General features: G+C 45.7%; 1 protein-coding gene across 2 annotated transcripts in view; it reads right to left on the bottom strand.

The window, feature by feature from the left end:
• The window catches only part of GPATCH2 (G-patch domain containing 2), a 146,671-nt gene that overhangs the window by 68,087 nt on the left and 52,762 nt on the right, over positions 1-25,822 (bottom strand). For both annotated transcript variants that reach the window (XM_069768488.1, XM_069768489.1), the window contains exon 6: positions 2,708-2,775. In XM_069768488.1, coding sequence (XP_069624589.1) covers positions 2,708-2,775 — 68 coding nt within the window. The remainder of the gene's footprint in view (positions 1-2,707; positions 2,776-25,822) is intronic.

Raw genomic sequence — 25,822 nt, 5'->3', positions numbered from 1 at the left:
TTCCCTGTACCACTGTGTGCATGGAGCCTACATTATATAGATAGAAGCACGTGGAGTCTCCATACACTATGGTTGGATTCACCATGATGGACACTGCAGCTGGAATGTGGACGGATGGAGAAAACCAAAGATGTTTAATTTCCCCACAGCACCCCCGCAGGGAAAACAAGGTATTACATAACTCCTGTTTTATATCAAAGACTGGATCTCTAGAGACAAAAACGCTCTTTGTCCTGGCGAAGAAATTAGGACCCCCACCCCCATGTATTAATTCACTGTTGCATAATAGAGAGTATGGAAATAGGTTTTCTAAACTAGGTGGCCACCTGAGAAAACGCTAGTTTTTGATTGAAGCGGTTGTCCAGTTTAGAAAACCCATTTCCATATTCTCTATTAGGAAATTGTGAGTTAATAGAAAAGGGGGAAGAACGAAGAGCGTCCACCTCCCTCTCTGGAGTCATTGATAAAAAAACAGGAGCTGTGTAATACCTTGTTCTCCCTGCAGGGGTGCTGTGGGGAAATTAAACATCTTTGGATTTCTCCTTTTTTTTTAATAAAAGGGTAAAAACTGAAAAGTGCTGATCAAAAGAAGGAACATTGCCAATGACCTCTTCAGAAATCCTCTTCTTTTTTCCAATAATGGAGGGTTTTTATATATAATAATTTACTGCTTTTTGCCGAGGTGACCGGCCTCCTCTGCAGTGTATCAGTGGTGGCCAGTTTCCACGGCAAAAAGAGCAGTGCTTGCAAGCGGTTTCCTATAGAGCTTGTAAGCGCTGTGCCAAAGCTAGCCAGATCACTGGATCCTCCGATGCCGTAGAGGTAAAGCCGAATGGGACAGTGCACAATTCACACCATTCTTCAGTAATGCACTGCCCCCCCCCACCCATCCCGACAAACAGGAAGCCAGGAGGCGGGGGGGGGGGGGGGATCAGTGCACTCCTAAAGATGGAAGACAGCCCCCTTTAGGAGTCTGGGCAGCTTTTTTGTGTCATTGGTCCCTTCTAAGAAATTGGGATGTTCAAAAGTGGAGAGCCCCGTTAAATTTGATCTAGTGATTTTTTTTTTTTTAGTTATATTTCTTATATTAATACCAAGAAAAAGTCTGTAGAGTTGTGACCTAGGAAGGTGTCGTCATTACTTCCAGGGGTTAACATGTCTCAATGTATTTTGTGTGTGTGGAAAAAGACTGAGCGGTGGCCCCCTGGCATTCCGTGCTGGCCCCCTGGCATTCCCGCTCTGGCTCCCCGGCAGTCCCGCACTGGCCCCTCGGCAGTCCCCCCGGCATTCCCCGCTGGCCCCCCGGCAGTCCACCCGCATTCCCCGCTGACCCCCTGGCATTCCCCGGTGGCCCCCGCATTCCCCGCTGACAGTCCCCCCGCATTCCCGCTGACAGTCCCCCCGCATTCCCCGCTGGCAGTCCCCCCGGCATTCCCCGCTGGCCCCCCGGCAGTCCACCCGCATTCCCCGCTGGCCCCCTGGCATTCCCTGCTGACCCCCTGGCATTCCCCGCTGACAGTCCCCCCGCATTCCCCGCTGACAGTCCCCCCGCATTCCCCGCTGACAGTCCCCCCGCATTCTCCGCTGGCAGTCCCCCCGCATTCCCCGCTGGCAGTCCCCGCAGGCATTCCCCGCTGGCCCCCCGGCAGTCCCCCCGCATTCCCCGCTGGCAGTCCCCGCTGGCCCCCTGGCAGTCCCCCCGGCATTCCCCGCTGGCCCCCTGGCAGTCCCCCCCGGCATTCCCCGCAGGCAGTCCCCCCGGCATACCCCGCTGGCAGTCCCCCCGGCATACCCCGCTGGCAGTCACCCCGGTATTCCCCGCTGGCAGTCCCCCCGGCATACCCCGCTGGCAGTCCCCCCGGCATACCCCGCTGGCAGTCCCCCCGGCATACCCCGCTGGCAGTCCCCCCGGCATTCCCCGCTGGCAGTCCCCCCGGCATTCCCCGCTGGCAGTCACCCCGGTATTCCCCGCTGGCAGTCACCCCGGTATTCCCCGCTGGCAGTCCCCCCGGCATTCCCCGCTGGCAGTCCCCCCGGCATACCCCGCTGGCAGTCCCCCCGGCATACCCCGCTGGCAGTCCCCCCGGCATTGCCTTCTGACTGCGGCCGATTCCTGGGCAGGAGCCGCTTACCACGAAGGCTCTTTGTTCTGGCTGGAAGTTCATGAGAATTGATGCTGGTCATTAATCTCAGATGCAGAACCCTAGTCAAATGCTTTGTGAAAGTCCAGGTCTGACATCCACATTATTCCCCCAGTCAACCGTGTCTTATTCCAGCGCGCGGCATAATTAATGGCTCCTGCGTTTAACCACTGAACTGGCTATATTTGGAGGGGGTGTAAAGTGCTCTGACCTTTTGCATAAAAACTCACAGTCCCAAAGGACAGGTAACAATATGGCAATAACAAAAAAGGTGGGGGGCATAAAGGGAAAAAAAAAAATCACAACAAATTTATTCACGGGGGACCGACTTTTTCCAATCGATACCTCTGTTCTACCAAAATATGGAAAAGCGTTAACGTATCAGCGCGTGGACCCTGAACTGTAATGGACGTGGTGGGAGGACCCTCGGCGGGAGCGATCTGGTGGCTTCATTGGAGGAGTACCCCTTTAAATGGCGGCACTGAATAGTGGACTACCCCCCGATTCTGCTGTACCCCCTTACATGTAGACTATCATTCTACAATCCTCCCAATAGTACTACTTACTCGTGGTGATGGGGGTCTTGGGGAAAGTGCGCCAGCCTTTCATTGGTGCTGGACCCCGGACTGCTCATCTGAAAAGAGACACAAATGATCAGCAAAGTCACTGATGCATGAATCAAAGGGATAATATCACAAGAGTGCGGCTATCACTCCTCTCAGCTCAGTGCAAAGTTGTGCTCAGAAACAGCGCCACTCTTCTTCCACAGGCTGTGTCTGGTATTGCAACCCATTATCATTTTAGTAGTTGGAGCTGGGAAGCTTTACCTGACAACCCATAGAAGAAGAGTGCTACTCTTCCTGATCCAAATAGAGCTGATTATTTTTTATACTCTTATACACCCCAACGAAAAGAGGAGTTCCCTCTTATCTTTATGTCTTCGGTAAATCCCAGTGCTCAGAGTTCTTCTTTTCTCATACAGAGCTCTAAACCTCCAGCACAAGTCATAAAGGAAAATACACACATTCTTGCTGCCTGCAGTCACCACTAGATGGAGCCTGTGAGAGTGTAAGAAGTCATCTCTGAAGCTCCCTCTAGTGGCGACTATACAAACACAAAATGTAATGTATTAGACAGGCGTTTAGGCACAAGGAACATATACCGTTCCACTCGATAAATATTAGAAGACAAATTAAGACATTAACTCTGGCCTGTTGAGAGATTTACTGCACAAACTGCATACATTATTAAAGTTGATCAGTTATACCTGATGAGGCCGGTGTACTTACTGTGAGAATACATGTCAGAATGCCTGTATAATGCTTTTTGGAAGTGTGACATAGTTCTCTGATGCCCTTGCCCGACAGTTCCTCACTGTTCCTCCTCCCTGCTGCAAATCTCCACATATCTAACCTGATTAACGGCTTCTCAGTGTTCCTCCTCCCTGCTGTTGAATTTCCTTCCACACACCTATCATGATTGACAGCTCCTCAGTGACCCTCCTCTACTGCTAATGTCTCACATTGCTCAGTACAAACTGCAGTTGTCAGGCGTAGGCATGTGTGTGTATAAAAAAAACAAAAAAGCAAGAACGAACACATATATACATACATATATATATATATCTATATATATCTATAGATATATATATATATATAGATATATATATATATATATATCTATATATATATATACACACACACACATACACCGTATATATATATATATATATATATATATATAGATAGATATATATATATATATATATATCTATATATATATATATATATATATACATACATACATATACATACACATCTCTACACAACTATACACAAATATATGAGAATGTAATATATTCCATCTCTATCATGCACACACATTATAAATATACCGTATATATTTAATATATTCTGAACTTTTTTAGATTTTTTCCGTTTTGCTTCTGCAAAAATTAAAATAACCATTAATATAAAAACGTTCCTTATTATTTCTACGGAGCAAGCCCTAGCAAAAAATAAAAACAAAAGAAAAAAATAGAAGTCACAAAAATAACAACTCCACCCTCCGTAAAAAAAATGACACGATGAGCCGGACAATTAAATTAGCAGCCGGTTACATCGTCGGGAATTGAAACCCAAACCTTGAAAGCAGCGGCTTCGCTGCAGAGTTACATCCTGGATTAATCTGAAAATGAAGTTTTCATGCTATTCCGGTGGGTATCCCGGGAATCCAGTAATCCATTTTCTCCGGCGGGGCTGGAAGAATAGCAGACTGCTGCCTATGTCATGCTTTGTTAAAGGCCCCATGATCACATTATCGCGTGGAGGAGCTGACACTTTTATTCGGTTTACACCGTCTTCTATGTCCCGGCACCTGATTTCCTCCGCCGCGGCTGCTGACAACCCTTTCCACACTATATTAATCTTGTTTACTGACTTATCTTGATACGAATATCAGAAAACTGAACTTTTTTATCTCTTGCAGAAAATAAACAGCGTGTTGACAGAGGCAGAAGCGATTTTCTGCTTTTAAATTGCTTGTTTACTCTCGGCGTTTTCTTTACGAGAGGCCGAGGGAGAAAAATAAAGTTTATCTTGGCGGTATAGAAGCTGGAGAACAGAAGCCGCCATGTCACCGGCTCCTACAGATCGGTCGTTACATCGCCTTTATGGAGCGCGGGGAATATTGGCCTCATTGCTCTTCTGTATATTCTCATCCAGGGCGGCTTTCTAAATTCAGGACAGGACGCCGCACGTCGATGACCTAGCAGTGAGGCTGCGCGCTGCTCCCGAGAGCCTACAAAGCACCACGCTCCGGACTGAAGAAGGGCAGAAACTTGGATTTAGCGAAAGACAAGATGGAAGCCAAAGCTTGGATATCAGGCAGCAAGGGATCCCAAAATTGCTCAGCTCTTTTTTTTTCCTGTTTACAAGGGATAAAATGTGATGGCTAGATTAGGGTATTGACCAAAACGGTAGGTTCTGTGGGGCGGTACAGGTATACGGCGGGTTTTGTGGGGTGTTGCCAGTATACGGCAGCTCTTGGGGGGCATTGCCAGTATATCGCAGGTCTTAAGGGGGCATTACCGGCATACGGCAGGTCTTGGGGGGCGTTGCCAACATACGGCAGGTCTTGGGGGTGTTGCTGGAATACGGCAGATCTTGAGGGGCATTACCGGCATACGGCAGGTCTTGGGGGGCGTTGCCGACATACGGCAGGTCTTGAGGGACATTGCCGGTATACGGCAGGTCTTGGGGGGAGTTGCCGGAATACGGCAGGTCTTTAGGGACATTGCTGGTATACAGGTCTTGGGGGGTGTTGCCGGCATACGACAGGTCTTTGGGGGAGTTGCCGACATACGGCAGGTCTTGGGGGGAGTTGCCGACATACGGCAGGTCTTGAGGGACATTGCCGGTATACGGCAGGTCTTGGGGGGAGTTGCCGGCATACGGCAGGTCTTGAGGGACATTGCCGGCATACGGCAGGTCTTGGGGGGAGTTGCCGGCATATGGCAGGTCTTGAGGGACATTGCCGGCATACGGCAGATCTTGAGGGACATTGCCAGTATACGGCAGGTCTTGAGGGGCGTTGTCAGTATACATCAGGTCTTTTGGGGTATTCCAACATACATCACGTTTTGTGGAGTTTTCCCAGTATGCATCAGGACTTGTGGGGTGTTCCCAGTATACTGCTGGTCTTGTAGGGTATTCTCAGTATACAGCAGGCCTTGTGTACGTTAACGATATACGGCAGGTCTTGTAGGGGTGCTCCCGGTATACGGCAGGACTTGTGTATGTTACTGATATATGGCAGGTCTTATAGGGGTGTTCCCAGTATACGGCAGGTCTTGTGGGTGCGTTCCCAGTATACGGCAGGTCTTGTGGGGCATTTTCAGTACATTGTGATTTGTACTTACCAAAAATGGTCCAAGGAAGGACAACCGGTGGATAACGGGCTACCAAGGATCACTGATGAAGATGGAGAGTGAAGTCTAGACTCTGTGGTCTAATCCCACAGCAAATGGCTAAAACGTTTCTCTGAACTATATAAGTAAAGTTCGAGTGCACACAGAGCATCGCAGCCATCTTTTGTGCCAACAAAACACCCAATATCCATGTTACCCCAACATCGTTTTACTGGTCCTGTTGAAATTGACAGGTAGGGTCAAGTACTGTAGGAAGTCCCAATCCTGTAAACCACCTACCCCCCCGATCCTGAGAACAGATACGCCATCCCTTATGCTATTGATATACGCTTTGTGTTACTGCTGTAGTCGGATTAGTACCCCAGGATTGCATCCCCTACCATCTGAGCATCAGAGTTCGGACCCCGACCGATCATAAACTAACAGCACGTGGCATCACAAAGCAGAATCAAGTCTTCTGGGAGGAGTGTCTCCCAACATTTCACATCATGTTTGCCTCCAACATTCAGCTATTTTCCTCGGTCATCACTCCATCCCAGTGATCCGCTCTACCACGACCTTCAGGAGTATCCCACGTGGAAGGCTCCTGCCCCTCCGCCACGTACCCTGGCAAAGTTGATCTTTTAAGAAAGTGCAATCTTAGATCTTGTCGTCCTTTAAAGCCTGAAAGCAAACAATTATGGCCGGGGCAGACAATTCTGGAACAATTACTCGGCTCCAACGCTATTCCCTTCCCGTGTACGCGGCCCCCGGTCCGGAGACAGTGAGTAATAAAGAAAATCTGTACGTAACCAAGTAAACTACAAACAACCTTGAAAAAGTAAAAAGATGGAAACCCGGAGAACTTATTTGCTGGAGAACAATACCATCCCCAGCGAAAAGGCCATTAGTAGGCGATCTCAGGAGAGCCCGGGAGACAAGTCAGTACAAGTGAGAATGAATTGCTTTCCCTCTGCCGCGGGGGGTGGTCCTTTCCTATAGGGACAGACACGACTGAACTGCCACATCCAGAGAACCTCCTCGCGCACTCGCCTGCGCCATCCCTGGCCCCTGCATGATCTCGTCATTAGTCACCGAGCCGGTACAAGACGCGGGATATGGTGGCTTTTATGAGCAGGCTTAACAGGATTAATGAGAACGGCTCCGGCAACGTTGTAGGTCTCCTTGCCCATGCAGGCGGGCATTTGTTAATTATTATACCTGGTGCCATGTCATATTAATTACGTGGAACAAAGCTACGGCTGAAGTGAGACGGCGGAAAAATCCGAACTTTTGCACCGGAGTGGGCTCCCGACAGGTTGGCTGGAATGGCGCGGCTCTTCAGACACTTGTCAGGAGGTCTACAGCTTTCTGGCTTCAGGACCATTAAGGCAACGAGTCGTCAGAAAATGACCTCTTCTTCTTCAATCCACTCTTTGCATTCAATTAAACTTCTTAATATTTTTGGCCTTTTTTTTTTTTTACTCCGTTAACACGATCTGTATGAAAATCTTGCATTTTCACGCCGGCTACTCGGCCTTTTTTACCTTAAGGCTACGTTTCCACGATGAGTTTTGGGTGAGATTTTTTAAGCTGTTTATTTTGGAAAAAAAACGGAAATGCTACAGAAAATTTGCAACACCAAAAGCTCGTCGTGGGAACGTAGCCCGATTAATCAAAACGCACGATTTTGTCAGCGGTGTTGATGAAGGAGCATGGTGGAGTCAGACGCTCCAGGTCCATGAAGAGGTGCGGGTCTGTTCTTGAATCTAGATCTTCTGACAAGTGGCCAAAAATCCCATTCCGCTCAGGTACAGGAGGGAGATTTCTAATGTAGCGGGACGTCACAGCACGTCATGAAATAGACGAGGCGTCATGACACTGCTCTGTCCATTTTGGCGTATCTGAAAGCAATTAAAGGGTGAAAAAAAAAATCTAAAAGATTTTTGCGCAAAAGATTTGCAACTTTACAAAGCAATTTACCCCAGAATCCTGGCGGAATTGCTTTGAAGAATCGTGGTCGAACTTCCTGTTTCCAGAAATTCACATGTACATTAACAGCAGTGAATAAACTCCAACCCTACCTTTTGAACTGAGGCATCTAATGAGCGTGTGGAAAGGTCCTTGTGAAGGGAGGAGGTGAGCTGTGATATCACCTATTGAGAATGGTGGATCCTGTGTTATCTACTGTATATAGAGGTGTTATGAGTCATTGTACAGGAGGAGGTGAGCTGTGACATCACCTATTGTGACTGGTGGATCCTGTGTTATCTACTGTATATAGAGGTGTTATGAGTCATTGTACAGGAGGAGGTGAGCTGTGACATCACCTATTGTGACTGGTGGATCCTGTGTTATCTACTGTATATAGAGGTGTTATCAGTCATTGTACAGGAGGAGGAGGTGAGCTGTGATATTATCTATTGTGAATGGTGGATCCTGGGTTATCTACTGTATATAGAGGTGTTATCAGTCATTGTACAGGAGAAGGTGAGCTGTGACATCACCTATTGTGAATGCTGGATTCTATGTTACCTACTGTATATAGAGGGGTTAGCAGTCATTGTACAGGAGGAGGTGGTGAGCTGTGATATCTCATATTGTGATTGTGTTCTAAATGTAATAATACATTTAGAACACAAATAAAATGATTTAAAAAAATTGGTTATTTTCTTTATTATAAATTCCCTTTAAAGGGGTTGTCTACTGCTATATTTTATATTATATTTTATATAAGAACAGGCAGATAGTCACCAGCAGGATCACGCGGCTCCTCGGCACAGCTCATGACACTTCCAGCATCCCAGTAGCAGCCCTGTGACTGCAGACGAGACGTTCCATCCAAACCAAGAAAAGAGGGCTACAAAACCGCCCCGTCCGGAACATCTCGGCTACAGTCGATCAGTGGCTGCTGATTGGCTGCATGGGTCATGTGTCGCCCCCTCTACCAGAAGGTCACAGTGATGTGTCGAGGCTCAGGTTTGTATGTTTACTAATTGTTAATACCATCCGCCAGACACAAGACATAGTAGCGGGTTTTCTCAATTTCCGTCTTCAGGAGCATACTACCGCTCTCCTGCCTCCAGATCCAGCTAGCAAAATGCCTGGAAATGCTGCGCTGCTTAAGGTACCTTCACACATAACGATTTCGTTAACGATATCGTTGTTTTTTGTGACGTAGCAATGATATCGTTAACGAAATCGTTATGCGTGACAGCGACCAACGATCAGGCCCCTGCTGGGAGATCGTTGGTTGCTGGGAATGATCAGGACCTTTTTTTTGGTCGCTGATCACCCGCTGTCATCGCTGGATCGGCGTGTGTGACGCCGATCCAGCGATGTGTTCACTGGTAACCAGGGTAAATATCGGGCTACTAAGTGCAGGGCAGCGTTTAGTAACCCGATGTTTACCCTGGTTACCACTAAAAAAAAAACAAACAAAAAAAAACAGTACATACTTACATTCTGGTGTCTGTCACGTCCCCCAGCGTCAGCTTCCCGCACGGACTGTGTCAGCGCCGGCCGGCCGTAAAGCAGAGAACAGCGGTGACGTCACTGCTGTGCTCTGCTTTACGGCCGGCCGGCGCTGACACAGTGCGGGAAGCTGACGCCGGGGGACGTGACAGACACCGGAATGTAAGTATGTACTGTTTTTTTCTTTTTAATTTTTACAATGGTAACCAGGGTAAACATTGGATTACTAAGCGCGGCCCTGCGCTTAGTAACCCGATGTTTACCCTGGTTACCCGGGGACTTCGGCATCGTTGGTCGCTGGAGAGCTGTCTGTGTGACAGCTCTCCAGCGACCACACAACGACCTAAACAGCGCCGCTGCAGCGATCGGCATCGTTGTCTATATCGCTGCAGCGTCGCTTAATGTGACGGTACCTTAACTCAGGAGTCTGGCCACCCCTGTTAAGCCTGCAGAGGTGGCAGATAACCTAATTAATGAGAAGTAACCTATAGAATTAAACATTTTACGCCGTAAAAATAAAACAATACGGCAGAGATAAAAAAAAAAAAAAGATACAGAAAGTATATTGGAAAACTGTGTAACAATTCCCATCACGCTATATGGCAGGTTTATTTCATAGGTCCTATATGGCGGAGTTAATCTATTTTCCGCAGTGGATTCATTTGTTTATTGTGTGAAATTCCCATTTCAGCTGCACAATGCGGTCAATAGTCGTCTTCCGCCGGTGACGTGACCATGTAAAATAAGCTTTCCCTGACGTTACGTCTACCTGCGTGCGCCGCCGTTTATACCGTGATCCCCGTGTGATCGGCGGCCATATAAAAACCAGTCCGGGAACGAGAGAGAGGAAGAAAAAAAAAAAATCAATGCAGCACAACGGTGTGAAATCCATAATACAGACCGGTTGTGGAGCGAGTTATGTAGGAAAAACTGCTAATAAACAGCAGCGTCCGGCCAAGTCCAGGCTGTGAGTGTCCTCTGCTGGCTGCCCGCATCCTGCACCGTGTACAACCAGCACCACATTAACCCTCTCATACACCCAGACAAATACTTCAGTCTCAATTCTTATTTTTCTTCTATCTTTGTTGATGTTTTTGTGCCAAATAGTTCAAAACGGCAGCGGTTTGTGCAAAAGAAAAAAAAAAAAAAAAACGCTTTTTGATTTTGTCTACTTTTTTTTTTTTTTGCTATTTTTGTTTTTAGGATAAAAAGTTACATGTTCTGCTAAAAATGGGCCAAAATTTGAGGCATACACACACAAAAAATCACTCCAGGTAGGAACTGGAGTACATTGATGCAAAAACAAGACTTTTTTTTTTTTTTTTTTTTTTTTTTTAATTGCAATTGAGGAATCTGCAGAGGACGTCTGGAAATCATAAATTCGACCCATAGAGACAAACGTAAAAAGTTTTAAAAAAAATAGGGAACGCGTAAAATAGACTTTAAAAAAGGCACAAATTCGAAGAAAAATTAGGAGCAAATGAAAAACGGCAAAAAAAAAAAATCCAAAAACTAGACACAAAAGAGGAAAAAAATGCAATAATAAATAATTTCCCTATGTCGTTAAAGTCAATTTCATTTAAAGTATCCAGAAGCTTACTATGTGAACGACAGACAGAAAAAGTAAAAATAATACGGACGGAAGTTTTCTACTTTTCTGTTCCACCATTATAAAGTCACATTTTTTTTTTTTTTTTTAACAATTAGCTGACAATTATATAAAACTATTGATGAAACTATTATTATGACTTATCTTTTGTAAAAATATATATATATATATATATATATATATATATATATATATATATATATATATATATATATATATATACACACACACACACATATACACACATCTCATGGGGTTGGATGAACACAAACTAAAACCATTCTTGCAGTTGTGTGAAGTCACCACAAGAGGGAGTTCAAGAACTTCATGAGGTCTCATTATTTTGAGCAATATACAATGAGTATGCAATTAGCTCTGGAGCTCCCTCTAGTGGTGGCTGCCGGCAGCCAATATACAGATCTCGGAGTAAGAAATTAGGAAGGATAGGATTCCGCACGGTCACAGAGATCCACTGCTGGGAATTACTGTCCATCAAAGGAACAGATAAATGGGGTGAAGGATTTTATTTCCTACATGCTTTGAAGACAGAGTGGTTTCTTGTAGGGAGTTAGGAGCTCTGCATTACATGAAGCTATATTAAAAAAATGTAAATGGAGCAAAACATGGACATTACCTTAAAAGGGATCACCCAGCTAAACCATGCAACTTACTAATATAATTAATTGCCCTGATCTTCAGCTTCGATCCCGGCAGTTCCTCTTTGGCTTTGTGCCCATCACTGGTCCCCTATGTTGGTATGTGAGAAAAGCGCCATGTGCGAGGAGGGTAGGCTGAATGCTCATTTTAAATGCCAAGCCAGCCCCCTTCTCTGCCACCGTCAACATAGAGACAGAAAAGGGCAAGGGCTAAGGCGGGAAATGCAGTCCTATGTCGGACCTGAACCAGAAAACGACCTGTCAGGACCGGAGTTTGTAAAGGAACATTGGGACATTGACATTAGTGGACAACCCTCTTATTTTAAAAATGGCAGTCCTAAATGACAGGCCTAGCACAAAAGAAACATATACTGGCTAAAGCTGTCCTACATGTTATTCTCTCCCTCACAGACTGTCCTCCATGTTATTCTCTCCCTCACAGACTGTCCTCCATGTTATTCTCTCCCTCACAGACTGTCCTCCATGTTATTCTCTCCCTCACAGACTGTCCTCCATGTTACTCTCTCCCTCACAGACTGCCCTCCATGTTATTCTCTCCCTCACAGACTGTCCTTCATGTTATTCTCTCCCTCACAGACTGTCCTCCATGTTACTCTCTCCCTCACAGACTGCCCTCCATGTTATTCTCTCCCTCACAGTCTGTCCTCCATGTTATTCTCTCCCTCACAGACTGTCCTCCATGTTATTCTCTCCCTCACAGACGGTCCTCCATGTTATTCTCTCCCTCACAGACTGCCCTCCATGTTATTCTCTCCCTCACAGACTGTCCTCCATGTTATTCTCTCCCTCACAGACTGTCCTCCATGTTATTCTCTCCCTCACAGACGGTCCTCCATGTTATTATCTCCCTCACACACTGCCCTCCATGTTATTCTCTCCCTCACAGACTGTCCTCCATGTTATTCTCTCCCTCACAGACTGTCCTCCATGTTGTTATCTCCCTCACAGACTGTCCTCCATGTTATTCTCTCCCTCACAGACTATCCTCCATGTTATTCTCTCCCTCACACACTGTCCTCCATGTTATTCTCTCCCTCACACACTGTCCTCCATGTTATTCTCTCCCTCACAGACTGTCCTCCATGTTATTCTCTCCCTCACAGACTGCCCTCCATGTTATTCTCTCCCTCAGTCTGTCCTCCATGTTATTCTCTCCCTCACACACTGTCCTCCATGTTATTCTCTGCCTCACAGACTGCCCTCCATGTTATTCTCTCCCTCACAGACTGTCCTCCATGTTATTCTCTCCCTCACAGTCTGTCCTCCATGTTATTCTCTCCCTCACACACTGTCCTCCATGTTATTCTCTCCCTCACAGACTGTCCTCCATGTTATTCTCTCCCTCACACACTGTCCTCCATGTTATTCTCTCCCTCACAGACTGTCCTCCATTTTATTCTCTCCCTCACAGTCTGTCCTCCATGTTATTTTCTCCCTCACACACTGCCCTCCATGTTATTCTCTCCCTCACAGACTGTCCTCCATGTTATTCTCTCCCTCACAGACTGTCCTCCATGCTATTCTCTCCATCACACACTGTCCTCCATGTTATTCTCTCCCTCACACACTGTCCTCCATGTTATTCTCTCCCTCACACACTGTCCTCCATGTTATTCTCTCCCTCACACACTGTCCTCCATGTTATTCTCTCCCTCACAGACTGTCCTCATGTTATTCTGATTCACACACTGTCCTCCATGTTATTCTCTCCCTCACAGACTGTCCTCCATGTTATTCTCTCCCTCACAGACTGTCCTCCATGTTATTCTCTCCCTCACAGTCTGTCCTCATGTTATTCTGATTCACACACTGTCCTCCATGTTATTCTCTCCCTCACAGACTGTCCTCCATGTTATTCTCTCCCTCACAGTCTGTCCTCATGTTATTCTGATTCACACACTGTCCTCCATGTTATTCTCTCCCTCACAGTCTGTCCTCATGTTATTCTGATTCACACACTGTCCTCCATGTTATTCTCTCCCTCACAGACTGTCCTCCATGTTATTCTCTCCCTCACAGACTGTCCTCATGTTATTCTGATTCACACACTGTCCTCCATGTTATTCTCTCCCTCACAGACTGTCCTCCATGTTATTCTCTCCCTCACAGACTGTCCTCCATGTTATTCTCTGCCTCACACACTGTCCTCCATGTTATTCTCTCCCTCACAGACTGTCCTCATGTTATTCTGATTCACACACTGTCCTCCATGTTATTCTCTCCCTCACAGACTGTCCTCCATGTTATTCTCTCCCTCACAGACTGTCCTCCATGTTATTCTCTCCCTCACAGTCTGTCCTCATGTTATTCTGATTCACACACTGTCCTCCATGTTATTCTCTCCCTCACAGACTGTCCTCCATGTTATTCTCTCCCTCACAGACTGTCCTCCATGTTATTCTCTGCCTCACACACTGTCCTCCATGTTATTCTCTCCCTCACAGACTGTCCTCATGTTATTCTGATTCACACACTGTCCTCCATGTTATTCTCTCCCTCACAGACTGTCCGCCATGTTATTCTCTCCCTCACAGACTGTCCTCCATGTTATTCTCTCCCTCACAGTCTGTCCTCATGTTATTCTGATTCACACACTGTCCTCCATGTTATTCTCTCCCTCACAGACTGTCCTCCATGTTATTCTCTCCCTCACAGTCTGTCCTCATGTTATTCTGATTCACACACTGTCCTCCATGTTATTCTCTCCCTCACAGACTGTCCTCCATGCTATTCTCTCCATCACACACTGTCCTCCATGTTATTCTCTCCCTCACACACTGTCCTCCATGTTATTCTCTCCCTCACACACTGTCCTCCATGTTATTCTCTCCCTCACACACTGTCCTCCATGTTATTCTCTCCCTCACAGACTGTCCTCATGTTATTCTGATTCACACACTGTCCTCCATGTTATTCTCTCCCTCACAGACTGTCCTCCATGTTATTCTCTCCCTCACAGACTGTCCTCCATGTTATTCTCTCCCTCACAGTCTGTCCTCATGTTATTCTGATTCACACACTGTCCTCCATGTTATTCTCTCCCTCACAGACTGTCCTCCATGTTATTCTCTCCCTCACAGTCTGTCCTCATGTTATTCTGATTCACACACTGTCCTCCATGTTATTCTCTCCCTCACAGACTGTCCTCCATGTTATTCTCTCCCTCACAGACTGTCCTCATGTTATTCTGATTCACACACTGTCCTCCATGTTATTCTCTCCCTCACAGACTGTCCTCCATGTTATTCTCTCCCTCACAGACTGTCCTCCATGTTATTCTCTGCCTCACACACTGTCCTCCATGTTATTCTCTCCCTCACAGACTGTCCTCATGTTATTCTGATTCACACACTGTCCGCCATGTTATTCTCTCCCTCACAGACTGTCCTCCATGTTATTCTCTCCCTCACAGACTGTCCTCCATGTTATTCTCTCCCTCACAGTCTGTCCTCATGTTATTCTGATTCACACACTGTCCTCCATGTTATTCTCTCCCTCACAGACTGTCCTCCATGTTATTCTCTCCCTCACAGACTGTCCTCCATGTTATTCTCTGCCTCACACACTGTCCTCCATGTTATTCTCTCCCTCACAGACTGTCCTCATGTTATTCTGATTCACACACTGTCCTCCATGTTATTCTCTCCCTCACAGACTGTCCTCCATGTTATTCTCTCCCTCACAGACTGTCCTCCATGTTATTCTCTCCCTCACAGTCTGTCCTCATGTTATTCTGATTCACACACTGTCCTCCATGTTATTCTCTCCCTCACAGACTGTCCTCCATGTTATTCTCTCCCTCACAGTCTGTCCTCATGTTATTCTGATTCACACACTGTCCTCCATGTTATTCTCTCCCTCACAGACTGTCCTCCATGTTATTCTCTCCCTCACAGACTGTCCTCATGTTATTCTGATTCACACACTGTCCTCCATGTTATTCTCTCCCTCACAGACTGTCCTCCATGTTATTCTCTCCCTCACAGACTGTCCTCCATGTTATTCTCTGCCTCACAGTCTGTCCTCCATGTTATTCTCTCCCTCACAGACTGTCCTCCATGTTATTCTCTCCCTCACAGACTGTCCTCCATGTTATTCTCTGCCTCACAGACTGCCCTCCATGTTATTCTCTCCCTCACAGACTGTCCTCCATGCTATTCTCTCCCTCACAGACTGTCCTCCATGTTATTCTCTCCCTCACAGACTGTCCTTCATGTTATTCTCGCTCTAGTATATGTATTTAGTTGATTTATGAACGCTGATTGGTTGAGGCCGGCTGGGCACGACCAATCAGCGACGCAGGATTTCGGTTACAGACAGACACTTAGAAAGATATAGATATATATATATATATATATATATATATATATAGATAGATAGATAGATATATAGATATATCGATATATAGATAGATAGATATATACACTATATTTCCCCCCTCCCCCCAAAAGAAATTCTATGGAATATTTAAAGAAATCAGGAGGACTCGATGTCTCAAATCCCCTGCCCGTCTCTCGAGTAAATCCAGACCCATTATCTTCACGTTCATGCGGTTTTGTGACTGCCATTAGGGGTGACTCTGCATCTCACGGACGCCTCTCTGCACCGACCACTCCTCTCATCATGGAGAGTGATTCTACATTTAGGTAAAACACATTTACTGGATTTTCAAGGGTTAAGAGAAAAATTGGTCTTTTGGGTTGGAGGAAGCACTGATTTTTTTTTCTATTTTTGGTGCACCCTGCAGAAATAATCCCGAAATATCAGTTATAACGGTATGTGGTCAGCAAGCAACTAAAAGCTAAATTGACCAACGAGCTAGTTCTCCAATCCCCAGATTATAAAGATAAACGCTCGGCCCCTGGGGAGTTTAGCCCTAGCAAACAAATCAGAATTCTTCTGTGCTCTTACATAGGACTGCAAGAAAGCCAACTATGCCATCGTAAAGGAGCCTGGCACTCTCATAAAAATGTGTTCCATGGGCGGCATTCAGGACAAACCACATAGATATAGAAACGTGTTCTGCGTTGTCACGATCAGCATCCATCCACGGGGCTTTGGATACGGCAGGGGAGCATGTCTGGGGGCAGGTAGCACGCTCCTCTGGGCACAATCCCCTGTATTATCATGCGGCACCGTACACTATTTGTGGATGGAGCACCAAGGCCACGTTGTCTTGTGACCCCCAACCCCCCAACCCAACACGACCCATGATTGATGCAGGTCCATTGAAACTTTACAAGGGTCCCGATCGTTGGTCCATGTGAACGAGCCACTGATCAGCCATTGTTGGCAGCACTTTGCATCGACAGGTGGGCCGCTATTTAACCACCACACCGATGTTGATGACCGATCTTCAGAATGGGTCACCAATTTTAGATCGTTAGGGGGTACGACTATCGGCAGCCCCCGCTAAGGAGAAAATAGGAGCCGATCCGCAGTACAGAGAGCACCAACTAAACCGTGTGATGGAGCTCTAACCTGTTTACATCTCCCTCCCTGAGGATGCCGGCTACGGGACCCCCATGCATCTAACATTGACCACCTATCCCCAATACTAGTTATTCTTTAATAGGTCAAATCTGTTTCCTATGCGACTGGCGCCGATGAAAACCTCGGTGGATTTGCCTTCCAGTAGACTGGCATGGTTGGGCTGGTGCTGCAGGAGTTGCAATCATAATGCTTCCTTAGATCCAGGTATAGCCAAGAAACATCTTCCAAAGACGAGGATGTCTTGCGGATGTCCCGATTTTGAGCTTGGACCATTTTCACAAGTCCTGGGAGTGGCGGAGGTATTCGGTTCTCTTATGACAGAGCGTCAGTCTTCGCTGCTGTCGCGGGGGCCTGACAGATCCCCATCAGTGGAATCCGGGGTGTGACAAGCCAAGATTATTTCACACCAGAAATCACATTCAGTTTCCACCTGCCCCGAGTTTCCATTAAATTGTGTGTGGATACAAGGGGATGATGAAATACCCGGCACGCGGGTTGTCACCGGCTGGGGACACACCTGACATGGAGACATACATCTCACCGACAGCAGCGAGAAACGGCCGTCAGCGCCGGAGGGTCTCTACATCAGACGACTGTGGATCACGTACGTGCGCTGTGATTTTCACCTCCCATTATCATCAATGGAGCTGTTCCCAGGTCCGTGTCCAGGTCCGTGTTCCTTTGCAAACCATTTGTACATTTTCTAGCGCGGTCCTGTAATAGGAGCAACCGGGGTAACAAGTCCGTCCATGACATTTCATCCTCCTGAATCTTCCCCCATCGCCTGTGATCGATGATGATACGAAGGTGTGAAAGAAAACGAAGCAACTCAGCCACGAAGTGGAGACCCCAAAATGTTACAGAGCGGGGGGCAGAAAAGTCACCATAACTTCACTCCTCTTCTGGTATAACATCAGCACAGACACTGCGCCCCCGCCGGAAGATTCATGGCCGAGCAGCTGCATGCAGCCGTACATCACCAAGCACAATGCTGAGCGTTAGATGGAGTGATGTAAAGCTGCCACCACTGGACTATGGAGCAATGGAAACGTGTCCCGTGAAGTAACGACAGCTGCCCATCAATGTCAAGGGACGGGAACAGCCAAAGCCTATAAATACCAAGGATTATACAGCAGGTGCTAACCACTGAGAAGACTAGCAGGGCTGCAGCAGATTTCTCAGATTTATCAATACTATAGCAAGAAAACTTGTAAGTGATACAAGTGCATTACTCTGCTCTCAAAATCAGGTAACACAAACCTGGTGGCAAACTCTTTAAAAGTTCTCCTTAAAAGTTCCCCTGCCTCCCGGCTTCCAGGTTGCGCTCCTGTAGACTGACAGCTCGGACCGGCAGCTGCTCCGAACGTCTCCCTCTCTTAGATGGAAGTAGCAGCTCTGCAGCATCGGAGCAGGACGGGGGTAACTGGTGTTAGTCAGATCCAGCAAAACGGACAGCTTCAGAGAAGAGCTTACAAGCTGAATAGCAAACAGCTAGCAAGCACACATTCCTTTCCTGGCCACCTTTGGATAGACTGCAGCAGTGGCCGGTAACCTTAGCAGCGAGCTGTATATAATTGAACTAAAAATTCTCTGTTCTAGGAAAAGGAGAGGATTTTTAATGAGAAGTGAAATGCAAAGCCGCTCTGGATCAGGGGATGGATTCTGATGAGAATTGTGGCTTTTTTCCCCCTTCTTCAGAGGATGGATTCCGTGAAAAATGTAGCAAGAAATCCCTTTAAGACCACCATGATCATAAAGTGACTGTGCATCCCAGCCATCGGCCATCACCTTATAAGACTGGAGCACCCCTTTAAGTGCCTGGTGATACCTTACAGAGGTCGGCTTCTGGGATGAAGCATTTTCGATGTACTCGGGTACTGTCAGCGCAGGAGAGGAGGTAATCTGATATTCGGAAACAGCTCATTTCACTTAGTGTTAATTTAATCAGGCTGAAATAAATATTGCTGTTTCCAGAAAACAAGTTCTCAGGTCTGCATAGTAATTACACACCTGGCGGCGGCGGCGGCCTCCTCCTCCTCCTCCTCCACCGCAACCGCCGGCACTTCTGGTAAGATTCTGATCCAGTAGAGGCGCCAATGTGAGAATCGGCTCATTTTAAAGAAAAGCCATAATCGGAAAATGACCTACTGTATAAATGAGGTTTTTATGTCCCATGCATTTGTTTTTTTAAGCTTTTTTTCAGATCATGATCGTTATTAAAACACAAAAGTAGTAATTTTGTAATTTTCATACAGTGAAATATTTTAAGACTCATATTTCCTGTCCTTTCCACAGGACTTTTCAGCAGTCTTATTATCATCAGAGACAGGATTACAATAACAGGTAACACCTCTATACACAGCTGATAACATGAGATTACACCAACAACAATAGGTGATATCACAGCTCACCTCCTCCTCCTGTACAATGACTGATAACACCTCTATATACAGTAGATAACACAGGATCCACCATTCACAATAGGTGATGTCACAGCTCACCTCCTCCTCCTGTACAATGACTGATAACACCTCTATATACAGTAGATAACACAGGATCCACCATTCACAATAGGTGATGTCACAGCTCACCTCCTCCTCCTGTACAATGACTGATAACACCTCTGCAGTCATGGCCAAAAGTATTGACACCCCTGCAATTCTGTCAGATAATACTCAGTTTCTTCCTGAAAATGATTGCAAACACAAATTCTTTGATATTATTATCTTCATTTAATTTGTCTTAAATGAAAAAACACAAAAGAGAATGAAGCAAAAAGCAAAACATTGATCATTTCACACAAAACTCCAAAAATGGGCCAGACAAAAGTATTGGCACCCTCAGCCTAATACTTGGTTGCACAACCTTTAGCCAAAATAACTGCGACCAACCGCTTCCGGTAACCATCAATGAGTTTCTTACAATGCTCTGCTGGAATTTTAGACCGTTCTTCTTTGGCAAACTACTCCAGGTCCCTGATATTTGAAGGGTGCCTTCTCCAAACTGCCATTTTAGATCTCTCCACAGGTGATCTATGGGACTCAGGTCTGGACTCATTGCTGGCCACCTTAGAAGTCTCCAGTGCTTTCTCTCAAACCATTTTCTAGTGCATTTTGAAGTATGTTTTGGGTCATTGTCCTGCTGGAAGACCCATGATCTCTGAGGGAGACCCAGCTTTCTCACACTGGGCCCTACATTATGCTGCAAAATTTGTTGGTAGTCTTCAGACTTCATAATGCCATGCACACGGTCAAGCAGTCCAGTGCCAGAGGCAGCAAAGCAACCCCAAAACATCAGGGAACCTCCGCCATGTTTAACTGTAGGGACCGTGTTCTTTTCTTTGAAAGCCTCTTTTTTTCTCCTGTAAACTCTATGTTGATGCCTTTGCCCAAAAAGCTCTACTTTTGTCTCATCTGACCAGAGAACATTCTTCCAAAACATTTTAGGCTTTTTCAGGTAAGTTTTGGCAAACTCCAGCCTGGCTTTTTTATGTCTCGGGGTTAAGAAGTAGAGTCTTCCTGGGTCTCCTACCATACACTCCCTTTTCATTCAGACGCCGACGGATAGTACGGGTTGACACTGTTGTACCCTCGGACTGCAGGGCAGCTTGAACTTGTTTGGATGTTAGTCGAGGTTCTTTATCCAACATCCGCACAATCTTGCGTTGAAATCTCTTGTCAATTTTTCTTTTCCATCCACATCTAGGGAGGTTAGCCACAGTGCCATGGGCTTTACACTTCTTGATGACACTGCGCACGGTAGACACAGGAACATTCAGGTCTTTGGAGATGGACTTGTAGCCCTGAGATTACTCATGATTCCTCACAATTTGGTTTCTCAAGTCCTCAGACAGTTCTTTGGTCTTCTTTCTTTTCTCCATGCTCAATGTGGAACACACAAGGACACAGGACAGAGGTTGAGTCAACTTTAATCCATGTCAACTGGCTGCAAGTGTGATTTAGTTATTGCCAACACCTGTTAGGTGCCACAGGTAAGTTACAGGTGCTGTTAATTACACTAATTAGAGACGCATCACATGATTTTTCGAACAGTGCCAATACTTTTGTCCACCCCCTTTTTTATGTTTGGTGTGGAATTATATCCAATTTGGCTTTAGGACAATTCTTTTTGTGTTTTTTCATTTAAGACAAATTAAATGAAGCTAATAATACCAAAGAATTTGTGATTGCAATCATTTTCAGGAAGAAACTGAGTATTATCTGACAGAATTGCAGGGGTGTCAATACTTTTGGCCATAACTGTATACACAGCTGATAACACAGGATCCACCATTCACAATAGGTGATATCAGAGCTCACCTCCTCCTCCTGTAGAATGACTGATAACACCTCTATATACAGTAGATAACATAGGATCCACCATTCACAATAGGTGATATCACAGCTCACCTCCTCCTCCTGTACAATGACTGATATCACCTCTATATACAGTATATAACACAGGATCCACCATTCACAATAGGGGATGTCACAGCTCACCTCCTCCTCCTGTATAGTGACTGATAACACCTCTATATACAGTAGATAACACAGGATCCCCCATTCACAATAGGTGATATCACAGCTCACCTCCTCCTCCTGTACAATGACTGATAACACCTCTATATACAGTAGATAACACAGGATCCCCCATTCACAATAGGTGATATCACAGCTCACCACTAGAGATTGGCGAACCCGAACAGTAAAGTTCGGCGTCAGTTCCGAACACCAACTGCTGTGATCAGAGGTATAAAGTTTACCTCTGGTCACTGGTGTCAGCTGATGGGACAACCGCTCCCATCATCCGACACCTGCTGCTAATAACAGTGAGAGCAGGAGCGGCGGATGGGTGTATTCATTAGCCGCTCCGGCGCTGTAACTAAATAATTATAAAAAAAACAAAAAAAACACGGTGTGGGTTCCCCCGTATTTTTGATAACCAGCTAGGCAAAACTCACAGCTGAGGGCTGCAACCCCCAGCTGTCCGCTTCAACAAGGCTGTTTATCATGAATAGAGGGGTCCCAACACTATGTTTACTAATGATCTACAAAAATATTTAAACAAACGGCATATTTTTGACAACCAGCCTTGCTAAATCTCACAGCTGGGGACTGGTATTCTAAGGCTGGTAAGGGGCCAAAGATATTGCCCCCCCCCCATCCTAAAAATAGCAGCCCGCTGCTGCCCAGAAAAGGCACTTCTATTAGATGCACCAAATTCTGGCGCTTTGCCCTGTAGCGGTGGCGAGTGGGGTTCATATTTGCGGGGGTGATGTCACCTTTGTATTGTCTTACTAACCTGAGAATACCAGCCCCCAGCTGTGAGCTTTAGTAAGGCTGGTTGTCAAAAATACAGGGGAGCCCATGCCGTTTTTTGTAATTATTTATTTACAGCACAGGTGCGGCTAATGAATACACCCATCAGCCGCTGCCTGATATCACTATTAGCGGCAGCAGTTGTCGGATGATGGGAGATGTAGTCCCATCAGCTGACACCAGTGACCGGAGGTGAACTTTATACCTCCAATCAGAGCTGAGCGCTCATGCTGTCTTGACAGCGTGGGAACCGCGGCTCTCTGACCGGCGGGGATGATTTCACTGCCGATCAGAAGCGGTGTTTGCCGCGCTATCATGCACATGACAGCGTGGCAAACACTGGATGTTCGGGTCCGGGTACTGTACTGGTACCCGAACTTTTTGTAACTGTTCAACCAAACCCGAACATCCAGGTGTCCGCCAATCTCTACTCACCACTCCTCCTGTACATCATCTAGTAACACCTCTATACACATGGTGAGAACACAGGATCCATCAATCTCAATAGGCGAGGTCAAAGCTCACCCTGCTCTTCCCCCTTCCTTCTATTCACCTTTGCACACGCTTATTAGATGCTTCTATAGAAACGATAGGGAGGAGGAGTCTCTTTATTGCTGCTAATGTAAGTGTAAAACTCCTGAAACAAGAAACTGTAGCCCAAAAAAAAAAAGCCGCTCCACGTCAGCAGAGCGGTGCTTCTTCCAGGCTGCTCGTATGACTGCCGTCATGTTGATTGACAGTTAGGCAGAGCGGATTTGGATGTCAATCAGCATGACGTTAGCAGTAATGCCCTGTCAACCGAGCTGGGCAGAAGAAAAGATGCTGCTCTGTCAACATAACATCAGCGGAAGCTGCAGAATCGCCGGCAGGAGTGGTCTTTGACTACGCTGTGCCGGCAGTGATAGGCACCAAGCATAACAAACCGGTAGGTAGCATCTCTCTGGAGGACCCGTCCTGTCCGGGATTTCGGAGACAACTCAGATAATAGTGGATATTATGCAACCCTTCATTTCCCCTCTGGAGGCGCTGCAGGAAAATGAAACACTGACAGAACTCTTCTTGTAACAACAGAAAATAAACCCCTTTAATGGGCTTGTCCACACGCTTTAAGGCAGAGCAGAAGTTTCTTGCAGCCTCCGCTCTATGACAATAAATGGAGTATTTCAGCTTTCTTTTCTATTCCAGATAACTGCAAATTTACAGTAAAATTCTTATAATCCAGAAAAAAATTGAGTCATTGCTTCTCCCGGATAAGTATAAAGAACGAAAGATGGCATTATTTCTCTTTATTATTACTATTTTTATTAGTAGTAGTATTTACTTAGTTTTTACTTCTATTTTAGGTCTCACATGAATTTCTTTATAGCTGTAGACGAAAAGAAGAAAAAAATTAATCTAACTTCAGATTTTCTTTTTTTTTTTTTTCAAAAATAATTTCTGTATATATTATTATTTTCTATCATTATTAATGAGTGTCATCATTGTTTTCTTATTGCGTGCACTAAGGTGCCTAATGCTATCCAGAAACATGAGATACAGATGTAGAGAAAGTTATCATAACTTGTAAAGGAAGGTTATTACTTAAAGGGAGTCTGCCAGAAGGTTTTTGCTATTTAACCTAAGAACAGCGCGATGTAGGGGCTGAGATTCTGATTCCAGCAATGTGTCACTTATACTGGACTGCTTGGTGTAGTTGTGATAAAAGCCCTGTTTTATCTGCTGCAGATTTTGCAGTGCTCCTAATAGTGAGCTGTGTGTAACCCCGCCCACACAACTGATTGGCAGCTTCCTGTGTACACTTTCAGCAAGCTGCCAATCAGTGTTGAGGGCGGGGTTACACAGATTAGCTGGACTGCCTTGAATGTCCTGCACTGATAATCTCCTGCTGATAAAACCCTGATTGTTTTGAAACTACACCAAGAAGCTCAGAAAGTGACACATCCCTGGAATTAGCCCTTCATGCAGCTCTCAGATTAAATAGCAAAATCCTGCTGGCATATTTCCTTTAACCTAGCACAGGCCATTGACCAAAATCAAGTTTGGTGTCTTTTTGGGGTATTATCTGAGTCAAGGTAACCTTTGCTAGATCTATCCTAGTCAGCTGAACATTTGTTTGGCGCACAGCTATTACTTCCAAACGGATAAGCGCTCGGCTCGATCAAGCATTTATGTATTTTCAGTAGGGAGAGAGAAAACACCGCAAGACACCTCGGTTTATCGCCCCTAAAAACAAAAAAGAATCGCGTGATCCAATTCCACCATAGATATCAGAAGGTTGGCCGATGCTGCTCGAATTGGCGTCTTCGGAACACTTTAAGCTAAGGCACATCTCGGTACGTTGTAATGATGTCTTCGCGCCTGCTGTACTTTGACGTCAGATGTAGAGGGTTAATGATGGGAGAGGAAGCATCAGTAGACACTCCCTCATCCATCAATGCCCAGCGTCATGAGCCAAACATAATCAGGGGACTCACCCAGCGTTGCCAAATTTACTCACCCTGCGGGCCAGATTTGGCCCATGGGCCAGAGTTTGATATATATGATCTACTGTGTATGTAGGCCCTAATATAGGAATGAGTGTTTATATTGTATGGCTTCCTAATCTCACATGCTTTTACTATATACAGAGTTTTAAAGGGAGACAGCGACATTGCTGAAAAGATCTTACTTCAACTGTAAGAATGACACCTTTCTTGTAAAAATCCAATGTGCCAGCGCTGCGAAATCGAGCTTGAAAGCCCTATGCAAATTAGCCAGGAGCTGTGCCAAAGCACTCTGTATATAGACACGCCCCTAGTTTGCATATGATTTCAAAGCTCGATTTCTCAGCGCTGGCACATCGGATTACTACAAAACAGGTATTGTTTTTATCGTTTCATTAGGACCTTTACAGTCGTACCACTACTTTCATAATTGAAATCGCTCTGAAAAGTCCCCTTTAAATTTACATTGATATTTGTATCTTTTTAATTTTTCATATTTATGTAAAATGCCTTTATTTTAAATATATATACACAGACACACATACATTATATATATATATATATCTGCCTGATAATGCTGACTATCTGATAATAAATATCGCTCATCAAATCCTGAATAAATATAACCTGGTTATGGGACAGTCTGTCGTGACGCTGGCGGTAATTATACCTAGTGAATCATCTCTAGTGCTGGCGTAATGTACGATAAAAGTAATCAAG

This window comes from Ranitomeya imitator, chromosome 5, assembly GCF_032444005.1.
Source record: "Ranitomeya imitator isolate aRanImi1 chromosome 5, aRanImi1.pri, whole genome shotgun sequence".
NCBI lineage: Eukaryota > Metazoa > Chordata > Amphibia > Anura > Dendrobatidae > Ranitomeya > Ranitomeya imitator.
The sequence above is the reverse complement of the archived record's forward strand: the minus strand, read 5'-3'. Positions and strand labels throughout refer to the sequence as shown.